Raw genomic sequence first — 15,033 nt, 5'->3', positions numbered from 1 at the left:
AAAGATGAGCTGCAGCAACACTACAGGTTAATACAAGAGTGTCATTCATACACAATCTAATCTTTTTACATTTTTTATGTTACATCTGCCTAATGTTGCCATTTTACTACTCTGTAGTTGTTTGATGAAGTCCTGTTTTGTCACATATTTTTATATGCATTTTTTAACGCATGTGTGTTCAAACTGCTGATTTTCACTTTTTTGTGTGTTTATTACACTGAGTTGCACTGAGCTCTGTTCCCAATTTTTATTTTCGGCTGGAGTGTTTTGATAACATCAGTGTCTCTTTGTTCTTTCTTGCTCCAGCCCCCCCGGTCGAAGACGCTACTACTTCAGTAGATCTGATGAAGAGGAGGAAGAAGAAGAAAAAGACGAGGGCGGGGCAGCCCAGGGCTCCAACCACTCCCGATCCAGATATGGCAGCCAAATAAAAGACGATGACAGCGAGGACAGGCCTTATGAGACCACATCGTAGTCCTCACTGTCATCACCCACCGTAGAAACCGCTCCCTCATTCCACTGTCACAGTTTGTCTTGCATGCGCAGTCGACCACAGTGTTGATCAGATGGTCACAACCACATAACCTTAACACTCACAACCTTGCAAGAGAGCACGGACGCTGAACCGCTGATGATGTTCATGACCCTCGGTCAGCAGAGGCAAATCCTCTCAGGGTTTGGTCCGAGCCTGACGAACCTCCCAGTCCTTCTGACTCCTCACTCATCGGTATAACCTCACTGCACACACTGCAGCTCTGGTATTAGCGACTCCACTCTGCTGGCTGCATGCAAGCAGCAGTTGCTTGGTTTGAGCAGCCAGTCACGGTTGTTACTGACCCATAGAACTTGAGGTTGCATTGATAATAGCTTCTTTCTCTCCCTCTCTTTGTCTATGTCACTCTTCCTCTCTTCTTTAAATATAGTACACTACAACAATATAAATTGCCACTGTACAATGTATTGCCAAAAAGCCTTTGTTCCAAGTATGTGTGCACATTGTTTTTTTTGTATTTCCACTTGATGCCGAAGTCTGGGAAAAGTTCCAGCTTTTTTCTTCTTCTTCTTCTTCTTTCCTTTTTGGGATAAGTGCCATTTGACTTAAGTGGGCTCCTCTACAGCTGGCTTCTCTGCAGCTGTGCGTTTCATGAGCTGCCGCACTGTACACTGAAGATGCTCTCATTATCATCTGCTTGTTTTTGGTTTGCCTGAAAAGTTGTCTGCCTTTTGCTGGCAAATTACCTCTTCCTCACAGGGGAAGAGGATTGCATCACTTACCGCTCCGTCACAGAAGCGCCGCAGAGATTCGTTTCCCTCCTGTTGAATCTTTAGAAATTGATGTTTTGACAGATTTGTTTTGCAGAGGACCGCTGTCAAGCAAATCATTTCCACGGGTTTTGAGCTTACCTCTGTGAAATGCCTCGTCTCGTTTTATTGTGACTTGATTTGACTACACACTCGCCAGAATTAGTGGAAGAGACTTTGTCCTTGTGCTTGTCGTTCACATGCTGTCTGTGTTTTAAGTTTGATGTGCTTTACTTCTCCAAAGGGAATTTATTTAACCTTGGGCACTAATCACTTGTCGTTTTAATACAAAAACCCCTGAGCGTATGGAATCCTCAGCCAGCATGAAAAAAGAACAAGCTGCGTTATTCTCTCATTTTATTATTCTTAACAAATCACATGGAAAGACTATAACCAGTCATGTGTTTTCTCAACCTTCGGGAATACTATGTGTAAGAAAATATCCTTTTTTTCCCCTTAGCTTTCAACCACATTTCTCAGCATTCTGCTTTGGAAGGCCTCACAGTCCCACCTAACACAAAATTTACTGGCCACTATAGTTTTTTTTTTGTAGGGGGGGGTACTGGGAACTTGCTAGTGCTGTACAGCGACTGTATATAAAGATTGACAACATGACAGCTACTCAGAAGTGAAGCCCCCTGCTGGTTGCAGCACAGATAATAAACCATCATTTTCTAACAGGTTTGGGTTTTAATTTGTTATTGTATGTTATGAAAACACGAGTAGACATCATGATTGACAAGTGAGATTGTTTTGTGATAGGTTGGGGGGGTGCATCAGTGGGACTTTGTTACCATGGCTTACTGATGTTGTCACCGGCGCAACATGGCATCGCCCTTATCCGAGATAATATACCTTCATTTTCATACAGTGGGAGGAAGTGAACACGTGTCATATTCACATACAGTCATTGGTCAATAATAACAGCTCAGCCAGCCGGGTTATGAGTGGATATGAATTGGTTGGTCAAACTTTATATCTGTACACTTAACTGCAGTGTATGCTGCTGGATGCAACACAGCTAATAGGACAAAGATCCCTACAAATTAAAGATGCTTACCTCTCCTTGATTAAACTGTGTTGTTAAACCACACGTTACTTCTTAGGCAGATTGTTGTCACATTCAGTCTGAACATTCCCCTGTTAACAGGTAGGGTGACGGTCATGTAAATCTTGTCCTGCTCCTAATACAATGACAATATAGAACATTTCATTTTAATTTCCAACTAATTTTGAATAATGGACAGATCAGCCTGGCCAATGTCCCTGAAAACCTCTCTGCATGATTTGCCGTTGGTGAGATTGGTACAAATTTAAATCATGGAATCAGATGGACCGATTGAAATAAATGTCTTTTCATGGGTTTTGATGATAATAAGAAAAAACGTGGATATCACCAGCCTCCTTTAAAGCCTCGTCGGGTTCTTTAACGGTCACTTCATCAACTGGACAGAACTGCAGCCCGTATAACAAATACTGTGAAAACACTGTCAGCATCTTTGAGGCCTGTTTCCTGTAAAAAAAAAAAAGAAAAAAAGACCAGTGATGCCACTCAAAAAAAGATCCTGCATTTTCACATTAGCTTAAGGCTTACGGCCATTACTCTTTGGTCAGCTGTTGGGGATCTACTCAGTAGCATTACGATTTTAACTGATAACCATTTCCAGTCCAGAAGAGCGTGACTTGGCATTTGGGGGCTGGAGAAACAAAAAAGTGGAAGTTCTTCATTGTGGGAGAAATTGGTTCGTCATCTTTATTCTCTATGCAGTCAACAAGTGTGCAAATGTGTTTTTTTGGATTGACCCTGATAGTGTCTGGCTTGAACAGGAAATAGAACTCGAGAGCAGACATGATGTTGATGGCTGCACACAGTATTTATATATAAATATGTGTATGATTCATGCTAGCTTCGAAAATACTTCATTTTTATTTTCATTATTGAACAAATTGACCACTTGGTATAAATTTTGCATTACAGTTTAATATATTGTAAATAAATGATGGTGATTGTTTTAGAGTGGATTTGTGTGAGTCGCTGTGTTTGGCTTTCTTCTCTTAACATCTCTGACATTACACACACACATGATGTCTGCACTGACCCTGAGAATGCGGGGTAGAAAAAATAAAACTAGATCATTTCATCTAATATGGTCTCCTATAGGGGAGAAAATAACTATTGTCCGCTGCACTGTGAACACTAATTCACTTCTGTGTGGCCGGCGACAGCAGGATCTCTGCTCGAGAAGCTCAGTTCACATGGAGATGATTCAAAGCGTCAGATTGATAAATTCAGGCTCTCATTTCTCAAGCTAAATGTCCTTTAGCAAACAGACTCTGGGATTAACTCCTATGATGATAAATTCTATGTCTTATAAAAGCACATTGTTCCCAAAGCTTCTACTGAAGAAAGTTCTCTGAGCTCTTTTCACTGCAGATTTTAGTCGTCTTACCTGTCGAACTGACAGTCCGCTCAGCACTTTAGTCCAGACTGACGTTTCTCAAACATCAGATGGACTGGCATAAAAACGATGTAGTCAGAAGTTAATCATCTGTACTTGACTTCATGCAATAGATCATTTTTCAGGTACTTTTCTCTATTACTGATCTATTTATATTAGCAAATATCTGTACTTTTTACTCCACTACATCTACGATGCATTGTGTGACATGTTTAGGTTGCTTCATCCAATCAGAGCAGGCAGGTGACATCAGACCCCGCCTTCTGCAGCATCAGCATCACTGGTGGTGAAGTGACACTTCAAAGTGACTGTGCAGAGGCCAAGACTCACCCATAATGATACAGTATACTGTTGTATTTGGAAAGAGGATACCCTCAGCCAGGACTTTAACTTCTAATACGTTGAGTATAGTTTGGGCAGCGCTTACTTACTTTAGAGAAGTTAAGTTGGTACTTTCACTTACGGTAAATACATTTATTTGTACTTCAGGTAAAGTGTTTGAGTACTTCCCCCTCTACTGAATGTAACCATGTGAGAAGTTTAGAGGAAAACCATCAGTTACTTTGTTGTAGCTGTAAGTCAGTAACATGAAATGTGACCCGGCAACACACAGCTGCTTGTGAGACGTCAGAACCCAAAAAGGGTGAACACCTCTGGTTTGTTTATTGTATTTTAAAAGCTTGTTAAATCATCTACTGTGTGAAAGTTTGGTCCAAAAAGTAAGTAGGAACAGATAAATGTAGCGGAGTGTAAGAATGAAGCATAAAAATTGAAACCGAAGGGTCAAAGTAGATTTGAATTCTAACATATTCTCATCACCAGACAAGAGGCTTGATATGGGACGATTCTGCAGATCAATGACAGCACTCTTCTTTTTGTTATCCAGTGCCGGGCCTTTTTAAAATTCTTGTCTAGTACAATATCTGTGCAGGATGACTTTAATCTGTGTGAGGATACGCTCAGAGGTTAGAGAATGTCTGAGCTTGTCTGTTGCAAATTAAGTATTTATGTGACCACGGTGGCAACACCAGCGAGACAGAGAGGAAACATGTCTGACTCGTGCCAGCGTGCGTCACCCACAGCAGCAGCAGCAGCCAAGACAACGACTGCCTGATGTGTTCCCCCTGTAGAGATGATCATTGTAGGGTAGTGATTATACATATTAGAAGGTTGCAGGAGGTGAACGGGGCAGCAGAGATCACATTCAATAAATAAACAGAGATCACATTGGTCCAGACGAGTTTTCTACTGTCATTGATAATAATGGACAGGTGAGGATATAGGTCATCTCCAACATAGAAATAAACTGCAAGGACATGGCTTTCCATAGCAATGATAGACTGTAGAGAATAGAGTTTAATGTTGATATTGACCTGGTTGAAAACTTTGTAATAAAATGATAGATGGAAGGATGGATAGATAAGTTATTTATGATTAGATGTGTGTGTATATATGTATGTATGTACATATATATATATATATATATATATATATATATATATATACATATCAGGTTAAGACCTTTTCTTAAAGGTATGGTAATGATAAGGAACATAGTTACAACGGCTAAAGTTAAAGCCATAGTAGTTAAAGTCCCCAGGGGAATCGTTGTCAGTCAATGTAATGTCCTCTAAAGTCTTGTAGACGCGACTCTCTCTGTGTGTGTGTTGGCTTGTGCACGTAGCCTTTAATTTCAAGTTCTCTAAGTGTCCTTGAAGGACGTCAGAGGGAGGACTAAGATGTAATCTTTTTCTGATCAATATTCAATCTAATATTTTGATACATGTGAGGGCTGTGCCCTGCATTTCATTCCCATCAACTTCAGATGAGCAGATAAAGTCCATCATGTGGATTAATCAGATGTTTATGTGCATCCAACGAACAGTCTGACCATCAGAAACATTTGTAGCATGATCATTTGACTTTGAGTTGTTTAGTATATTTACAGCTGTGTGGATTCAGTCTGCTTCAGCACCAGGGCACTGTCTTTACTTTTCCTTGAAATGTAATTGAATTGTCACATTTGACAAACCACAGCAGAGTCCAGTCAGTTCTCCAGCAGACCTCCATGGTCTCTCACTGTGATCAGGGGAACAGGGTTCACGCCTGCAATGTCCCCACAAGAAATTGTTTTTTTAAGTCAGTGCTGCACACATGTAGTTGTCAAAGGTTCGTCCGTACAGCCAACAGCATGACCAAGAGCCAATCCCAGCATGCACCAGTTGAGGGGGTGGTATAACCAAGAAGGCTCTATCACAAGACTGACACGTGTAGAAAAAGAACCACAGCAGCCAGAAGAAACACTGCAAACTAAACACATACACACATACACACACAAACACACACACACACACACATACGCACATACGCACACACACACACACACACACACACTGGCCACAGAGTGAGCCAGAGAGCACCTGGTCAGACCTATATTTCATATCCTGCTGCAGCAGGAGCTGAGCTCCTCAGTCTGAACGAAGCTCATTCATTTCCAAATCATTCTAAATAACTAAAGTAAACAAATGTAATAACTATAACATAAAGACAGTCTTTGAAAAGCTTGTAGAAACTCAACAGAGACAACTTCAAGCTGCAACTGCTGCCAAAGAGTCTCAAAAGTTTTGTGACTGAGAAATCGAGGGTTTTGATTTTGAAAAATAATCTGGAAAAAGAAAATCAACATTTTCATTATTGAGTGTTAGCTGAAGAATGAAATGACAAATTTATGCTTTTACAATAACACAAAGATGGTCACTGAAGCCACTGTGGATTGCAGAAGAAGAAGGATCACACATTATTTTCTACAACAATAAGATGATCAAACAGCACTGGCACATCGCAATGGGCAGTAACATATATAATAGTAAACATTGATTGTATACAGCCAGGGCTGTGAGCAGGATCTCTCAACACACTGAGGTCAGAAGGTCAAACTCCCTCTAATTCAGGTGAGATGAAACGTAACCAGAATCGATACAGACCAGGACCTGAGCGACGGCTGCACCACTGTGACCAGCTCCTCTGTCCCAGTGCCCAGAACTCTCAGTTCAGCTTTCACAAAACGTGCACAGTTATTTAAGAAATCACCACAGAGGGACGTGTAATCCCCAACTGACGCTCCCTAAAATTATATATTTACTTTGTATCTTGGAAGTGAAATGGAGTCTTTTTGAAGACAGTGTGGGATTTGATACATTTCACTAGCTTTAGCTTGGTTCAAACATGGCCGCTATTTTTTTATCACAAAAAAATTGACTCTCCTTTTACACTGGGCTTCTTTGGAGTACTGCACCACACTGCCTGGTCATGAGCAGGAGCTGCGGCAGGACGGAGGAGTGGCAGAATTACAAAATGCATAAATAAGGTAAAAAATACAAGGCCTCCATATGAAGTGAGTTGATCAAAATGCAGCGGTGGTGGTAATGAATTGAAAAGTCGCTCTTCATTAGCACTTCTAGATATATGGAATAAATTGAGCGCCAATGATGCAGGAATCCTCGCCTCTGACATTTCATCTGTGGGAGAATGCACAGAGACTGGGTTGGACTGGGAGGTCTGTCTCATGCCGTTTTCTCTTCACGGGTCAAATGCATTTTGCCCTTTATCTGTTTGCTCCCAGCCTGCGGTGCAGTCTCACTGACAAGCAGGAGCCAGCAGGAGGCAACCAGAGGCGAGGTCAGATCCTCTGTGGAGCTGCTTGGCGATGGTGAATTCTGGCTCTTCTTCCCCAAACGGCCGGCAGCTGCGGCTCCTCCTCCGGCTGCACCCACCTCGTGGCTCACCATGTCAAAAAGCTGCTGCGCTGCCTCAGCACCTAGAGGATGAGGAAATGGCAATTTCCGGCAATTCTCTCAGGTGCTTCTCCCTTATATTCCTCTGAAATGAGAAACTGCGCTCCCTTAAACAGCCTCTGCCTCTCTCTGTTTGAATTAGTTTAAAAATGAAGCATAAATTATTCCTCTTCCTCCACCGGCCCTGTCTCCCTCCGGCTCCCCCTTCGCCTGGTGAAAGATTGCAGATTATTGTCTGAGGCTCTTGTACCCTCTTAATCAGAACTACTTGTGGCCATACAGTATTCATGAGCTGAATGATGGAAATTAGCCTTTTAGCCGCTGTAGCACATCTCCGCAGGCAGAGAGGCAGAGGCGAGGACAGACAGACGGTGGGAGGGCGGGCACACCTTTTCCCCAGAGAGAGACAGTGACAAGAAGATGTTGTGAAAACATGCAGAGCCTTCAGTGTTTCCTCCTGGCTGCCTCACCGCTGAGCTCATTACCCTTCCAAATGTGGCGGCTGTTCCTCTCTATTCCCCCGGGCTCTGCGGCTGACAGTCCATCTTGTTTTTTGGCTGACTTGCAGTCATTGCCTCTGACCCCGTGTCAAGCAAACGGCTGACAGCCCCTATGAACTGTCATCTGCTTCGGAGGGCAAACCACTTGATAGTGGTTCTTTTTCAACACGAGGGAGGAGACTGAGGGAAAACAGGCCAACGTGGAGGCCTGAGGTCACTGCCTGGGGCCTGAGGCTGGGAGCACGGACCTGGAGCCCAAACCATCTTCTTCCCCATCAGGAACTGGAGGGTTCCTGCTGATCCTCCTCTGACTGCGACTGAAGCATGTCTTTTCGAAAACAGTCTTTTTTATTATTAATTTCATGGATTCGTCTCACTGCTGATTCATTCTTTATCAATTACTTTTATAACGTCTGCAATTAAATGACAGCTCGTTCTGCTGATGTTCATGTGACGTGGTCAAAAGTTTCACTGAATCTGTCATGTGCTGAGGATGTTTTCCTCCAATGCTGCTTCCAACGTCAGGAATGACCTTCGCTTGTCAGATTATCAATTAATCTGCAGATTTCTTCATCAAAGGTCTGTCACAGTTTCCAAGAGGCTGAATAAAACCGCATTTGTTTATTTATAACTGGTCAAACGTAAAATCTTTTTGGTTTTTGTTGACTGTCTCAGCTCAGCTGTTATCTTGAGTTAAAGGCTTCACTATCTTGTGTCTCTTTTATCTCATGGTGTCATTCCCATTATTTCTGGATAGAAATTACTTTCATATTTAATTTAGTTAAATCCAGGTTTATTAGATAATGATTTAGGTAGAATGATATCTGGCCAAGTGAAACTACAGAGATCATTCTCTACCCACAAGCATCTAGAAAAAGAAAGGCCCTTAATAATGCGCTGGAGGAGGATCTTGATGAAAGGTTCATATCAGTGTCAGACATCAGGTGTGAACCGGCCTCACATGCAAGTTCCGTGCACGCAGCGATATCAACGCTCTCCCAGGAGGACACGCAACCATATGGAAGTTTGTGATGGGTTTTTAATTTGCTTCCTGTTCCCAGCAAACATTTTACAGATGGCGATATATGGATGACAAAGATTAACATCAACAGAGATCAGCGCTACATTTCCATAACATGTTACAGAGGGCTGGTTTCTTGGCACTAAACATGTCAGCTACAGGTGAAGTCAAACTTCCAGTCAAATTACAATAAGATGCTTTAATATATAGGGTCAATGTGGAGTGGTTACAGGTTGCCATAGAAACTATCTTTTAAGTACTTCCCCCGCTCTAACCTATGACATGAGATACTGTTACCATGGAGCTTATATGTAACTGTAAATGTCAAACCTGACAACCTTGATTCAACACAGTATATAAGATATATTAAAGGGGACATATTATGCCCATTTCACCACAGTTGATATGGCTCATTGGGGTCTTAATGAAATGTCTGTAACATTTGTTGGTCAAAATACCACAAGGATCATTTAAAACAGCACCTTTTTACCCTGTCTAACACAGCCCTCCTCAGATTGACCTGTTTTGAGTTTTCTTTTGAGATTTTGGATCAGATAGGATTGGATTCAAATTTATTGTCATTACACAGAGTACAAGTACAGAGGCAACGAAATGGAAAGAAGGTTGAAAGATTACAGCATAATCTGGTCACAGACCCGCCTGTCAAACTGGGGGTACGAAGCAGGCGTGGGATGGGGGGTGTGGGGGATGCATATCTGTGTGTAATATGTTTGTGTGTGTGTATGTAAAGTTTGTGTATAAGTAGGCCTGGGTTGCCGCCTTCCCCTAGGCCACAATCAAACTATTTTCTAACAAAGCTCCACAAACAGCTGTTTTAAGTTATACCTGCTGTTTCAACCGGGCGACACACACAGAAGCAACGACTCGGGTTAGCCTCCGAGAAATGCCGTGCATTGTTTTCTATTAATAGGTGCTGCGTTTACCGGTCCGAAACACCATCCCAGTCCGATGCTTCCCGTCCGGGGTTCCACATGCAATACTGCTGTAAATACGTTCACAAGCAGCCATTCCAGAAAGTGCTGCAACTTAAACACAAACTAACAGCAAACCGCTGCTGCTAACCGTAGCGGGACACACACAGGGGACACACAGGCTGGGGATTTGTCACAGATCAATAATGATCAATGATGAAAATGAGACATACCCTGCAGACGTGGGGAACCCTGAGCCGGTGAGACGTGTCCGGCTCTCAGGTGTGTGAAGTCAGCGGGAACCACGCTAGCCTCGCAGTGAGCCGCCCGGGTACAGCCAGGATCCAACCAGCCACCGAGCAGCTGGCTGCTGCTGCCGCCAAACCCGGGCATTGAATGCTATGAGGCTAACGTCACCTAGCTTACATGTCACCGTCAATTACCGAAACAAAACAACAGCTTTTCTAGTTGAAGACACTCACTGCGACACGAGACAGGCACAGTCAACGCTCCCCTGTCCGATGGGAGATCAGTCAGGCGGCTGCTGCTAACCGCAAACAAACACTGACAGGTCCACCAGAAGTGAGCTGCTGACATGGAGCCAGCAACCCGACATCACATAGCGAGCCCGAGCCGAGGAGGGGGCTTGGGCTCGTGACTTACCCCGACCTCAGGCTTTGCTTCTCGGCCAGATCTCCGCCTCTCACCCCGCTCACCTGCTGGTTAGCGTCCCCCCTCGGCTAGCTTCCCAGGTAACACCCGTGCTATGGCTCGTAACGTATGGCTCGGGGGGGGGGGGGCTATGCCATGTAGTCCGACTATGACGCCAATGTCGTATAGTTTCTTACATGAGGAACCACAACAAATCGCAGGAGTTGTTTTTTTCCAGAGTTTTTGGGACGGTAGACATGCCAGATACCCACATTAAAGTAGATTTTTCATAATATGTCCCCTTTAAAGGGCAGTTCCTACAAATTGCCCATCCCAGTGGTCTCTCTCTCCCTGGCCACACTTCCCAGTTGTTCCTCGGGGGATTCCTGGGTGTTCCTAAATCCTGCACAACTGGACCTTGAAACATCAGACTTGTACTGGAGTCAGATTATAAAATAACCAGCACGTGTGTTATTAATTGTCGGTTTTGTCATTTGATTGAACCCGCTCTTTGTAAGACAACATGGCTGCCAACACAGAGCATGTTCAGTCGGTGTGGCTGAGTAGAATCTAGACAACCCAGAGCTGCTCCTCTACCTCCATCAAAGATTTGGTGAGAGTTTGTAGAAAGAGGCACGTATTCAAGGATTTCTGTGGAAGCTCAGTTGAAGGGTAGAAAGGAGCCGAGTCCAGTCAGGCTCCTACAGGTCTGCTTCAGGCCTCACTGGAACCCAAGTACAGAAACAGTTTGCTTCTGGTGTGGGAAAGTGTTTTTTTGATGGTACAACTCATGGACAGAAAATGTTTCATCATTGTGTGTCTCTAAACCGGGCACAGTGTTTCGTGTGATGGGAGGATGCTCCTCCTGTGTCAGCAAAGACCAGAACAAAAAAAACTCAAAGTTGTCTTTCATTTTTCATGATGTTTGCTCTCTCTCTTCTCCTTCGCTGTCATGTTAACATCTCCTGTGCTTCTTCTTGTTGACACGTCTTCTTTCTTCAAGCGCCCGGCACCAGTGTTGCTCCTCGTGCACGGTTATAGGTGTGCCGTGCACAGGTCATAGTCAGCTGACACCCGGTAGCATCGTTGTGTGCACATAGCCCTGGGGCGTTTGATGCTGATCGAGAGGACAGGTGAAGCAAAGCCTGGGGGGGCTGCTGCAGACTGACCTCATGTCAGGGCTCATCTCTGGGGTTGTGTAGGAGTGTTTGGAAAAGGCCTGTGAGCTAAAGCTCTGCCCTCTGAAGGTCACCAGCATCTCCCCACATCCCACTGCCAGGCTTCTCTCCACAGATCCAGTCGCTCAGCAGTGTGGATATTCACAGCTTTGTGTCCACATGGTGATTGTGCTTATAGGAGCAGTATCTCCTGCTGTTTAAAGCTACACCATACTATGGTAATGGTTTTAAACATAACTGGATAGCCTTTTGCACTTATGCTCCATCATCGGCTTCAGCAAAAGGATATGTTGATCAGTTTGGAATCTGTTATCCCACGTTTCAGTTTATTTAATAGAAATGAAAGTAGAGTACTCCGGTCAGTTCCAAAGAATACCATTAATATTACAAATTCTTGTGTTTTTTTTTAAACCGTATGAAAGAGAATGAGTTTTGGTAGCAGTTCGGCAATTCAGCCACTGTCCTTGGGTCCCAGGATGTCAGCGACCACACAAAGCAGCTTAATCATCTGAACCATCCAGGGTTGTCCTTTTTTGTCACGTAAAGAATTAATCTAGCTTTATCCTTTTATTTTTGGCATCAAGAAATCCCATTTCATATAGAGCTGAATTGTTTTATTCTCTCTCTCTGTACTTTATGACTCTCCTAACCTGCCTGTGGCTCTCAGCCACAAGAAGGTCTCAATACCAAGGTGTCAAAGATGGACAGTCTGGTTTTTAAATTTAGTCTCTATTGTGTTTCTGAAGCAAATATGTGTTTTGTTAAATTACCAGAAATGAGCCGATAAACTCAACAAAACATATTTCGGTGTTTGAGCAAAAAATAAAGCTGCAAGTTTCATTGCTCTGAACGGGAAAGTGGAGGATACAAGGTTTATATAAAATGCACAGGTGGAAGTAGAGGGTGGGATGAAGTGGAGGCAGGAGCATAAACAACTTCATTTGGACTTGCATGGTGATGAGTTTGTAAATCTGAACTGAAAAGCAGAGTTCGTTGATTGGTTGTTGATCTATTGATTCATCAGTTTGAGGGATTTCTTTCACTCCATTTATTTAAACCACTGATAATTTAAAAACATTGATTAGTGCAGCTTTAACATTATACTTCAGCACATAAATACTGTGTCATATTTGATCTAATACATACATGTCATTTGTTTATTCAAATGTGTTGTGCATGTTTACCTTCAGACTGACCAGTAGCAATACCAATGCTTTGTCCTATATGTTTGATGATAAATGAGAACAAGGTACGTTCATCTATGACCTAAACATTTACTGACTCCATGTTATATTATATGAACTGACTGTAATTGACCCTGAGCTGGTTCAGCTGAGGCCGGAGGTGCTCAGTGAAAGACAGGAACTCGCCTGGCAACCGACAGAACCTGGAACAATCCCTTGTTGTTCTCATCAGTGGCTCAGGAGAAGAAAAGATACACAGGACCTGTGAGTTTGATCCTTTCCTAGACGCTGAGGGTGATCACTGCTCCTGCGCACGTCCGCAGCTGCTCTGGCTGCTATTTGGTGAAAAAGGCTAATGAAGGACAGTGATGTTTCTCAGACAGGTGCCCACACATCTCAAAACATGCACACATGTAGTCATGTGTGTTTTATGATGTCAGTGTTTGTGTAGTTTTATATAGATCATTGTTTTGAGTGAAACCTGAAGGCATGCGAAAAAGTGTTGTTTTAATGTGACACTGAGTAACTTAGAAATGCTTTATTAAGCTTTTACTTAAGATTGTGAAGCTTAAACCCTCAATACCCCGCAGTCATGCATATTCAATAATAAATATGCATAATTTAAAGTAATTCACTTGGAAGATATGTCTTATTATCTATACCTCTCATTCTTCTATTGTGGTGGGGGTCTGAGCCAATAGTCTCAACTGGCCTTGACCACAAGTCTCCAGAGTAACCAGAGAAAAGCCACACAGACGTGGGGAGAACACGGAAGCTCCACACAGGAGCCTGGTGAGTATAGCAGGTCACCATAGAGGAATATATTGACACATGCATTGGTCCACACAGTGACCCACCTGTTGGTGTCTGTGAGCCGCTCTCTGTTGCCTCTTCTCCTCTGGGTATCGTTCCCAAATCCAGGTTCACTCTGGCCATGTAAGCATTCATCACTGCATCCACTCTTTTTGCATTCTGGGAAGATGTCACTTCTGGTCTCTGAGCTCGTGTCGGCAGAGGCCCATTTCCTGCAGAACAGCGAGAGAACAGACGTGACACCGTGCTGTACGCCTGGTTATGTGGAAAATGCCTCTGCTGTCTTTGTCTGTTATCTTTCCCCTGTCACTGTAGTGATTTGAGAGATGGCTCAAACTGTTGCCCCCCCTCTGGGAAATCCTTCAACAGTGGTACCTCTGTTTTGTCCTCCTTTTTTCTGCTCTGATATTCAAAGGGTTTGATGGAGGAATGGTTTGTGAGGGCAGCGGCAGCAGCTCGTCTCGTCTCAGCTTCACGTGGCTTCCTCACAGCTTGCCTCTCATGGCTACCTTCAGAGACGTTTCCCACTGATACTGTTTCTGCCAGACATTAATGGACGTTAAGCTAATTTTGCGTTTCATACAATTACCAAGTCTACACAAAATTTAATTTTAAGTCAAAATTAACATTCTCTGTCATTTTCTATTTTTCTTCCCCTGGTCTGAAGCAGTTTAAGCAATAAAACAGAATCTTTTCCACGACTTGGTCTTTTATGTTTGAAAGCGTGTGATAGATAATACTGGATAAATTCCACTATGTGTCACACTTTGGAATAAACAAACGTCTTCTTCGTTGTTTCTTCCCAAGCCAATAGATCAAAGTCAGGTCACCTAAAGATCATGTCTTCAGAACAAATGACTCCAAAAGTCTTGGACCATAATCTTACAGATGCCATTTGAGACTATACAGTGATCACTATTTGTCAAAGGTTGGGTATTTTTTTACAGCTTGTTCTCATTATCTGTGATTATTTACGATTTCATTGCTGCTGTCTTCTTCTCTGTCGACTTTTTCTTTTGTGTTAAAACTTTAAACGTTGGCACATCTCTTCATTTATCTTTTAGACGCTGTGTTTTCTCATCCATCTTGTGAATGTTGTTATTTTGTCGATGTGCTGTTACATGTGAAAAAATGCACTTCTGTCCAGGGAGAGGAATCCCTCACATGCGCCTGTCTCTGAAGTTTCTCCATTAATAGTT

At 43.1% G+C, this 15,033-nt stretch overlaps 1 protein-coding gene across 4 annotated transcripts in view; it reads left to right on the top strand.

The window, feature by feature from the left end:
• myo18ab (myosin XVIIIA b) overlaps positions 1-3,324 on the top strand; it is a 112,656-nt gene extending 109,332 nt beyond the window's left edge. For 2 of the 4 annotated variants that reach the window (XM_062385156.1, XM_062385157.1), the window contains one exon: positions 307-3,324. In XM_062385156.1, coding sequence (XP_062241140.1) covers positions 307-475 — 169 coding nt within the window. In that variant the 3' untranslated portion in view covers positions 476-3,324. The remainder of the gene's footprint in view (positions 1-306) is intronic. The other 2 variants (XM_062385154.1, XM_062385155.1) reach the window with 1 other exon arrangement.
• Positions 3,325-15,033: the final 11,709 nt, after the last annotated feature.

Source organism: Platichthys flesus, chromosome 4 (genome assembly GCF_949316205.1).
Source record: "Platichthys flesus chromosome 4, fPlaFle2.1, whole genome shotgun sequence".
NCBI classification, from domain to species: domain Eukaryota; kingdom Metazoa; phylum Chordata; class Actinopteri; order Pleuronectiformes; family Pleuronectidae; genus Platichthys; species Platichthys flesus.
This window is presented reverse-complemented; position numbering and strand designations above follow the sequence as displayed.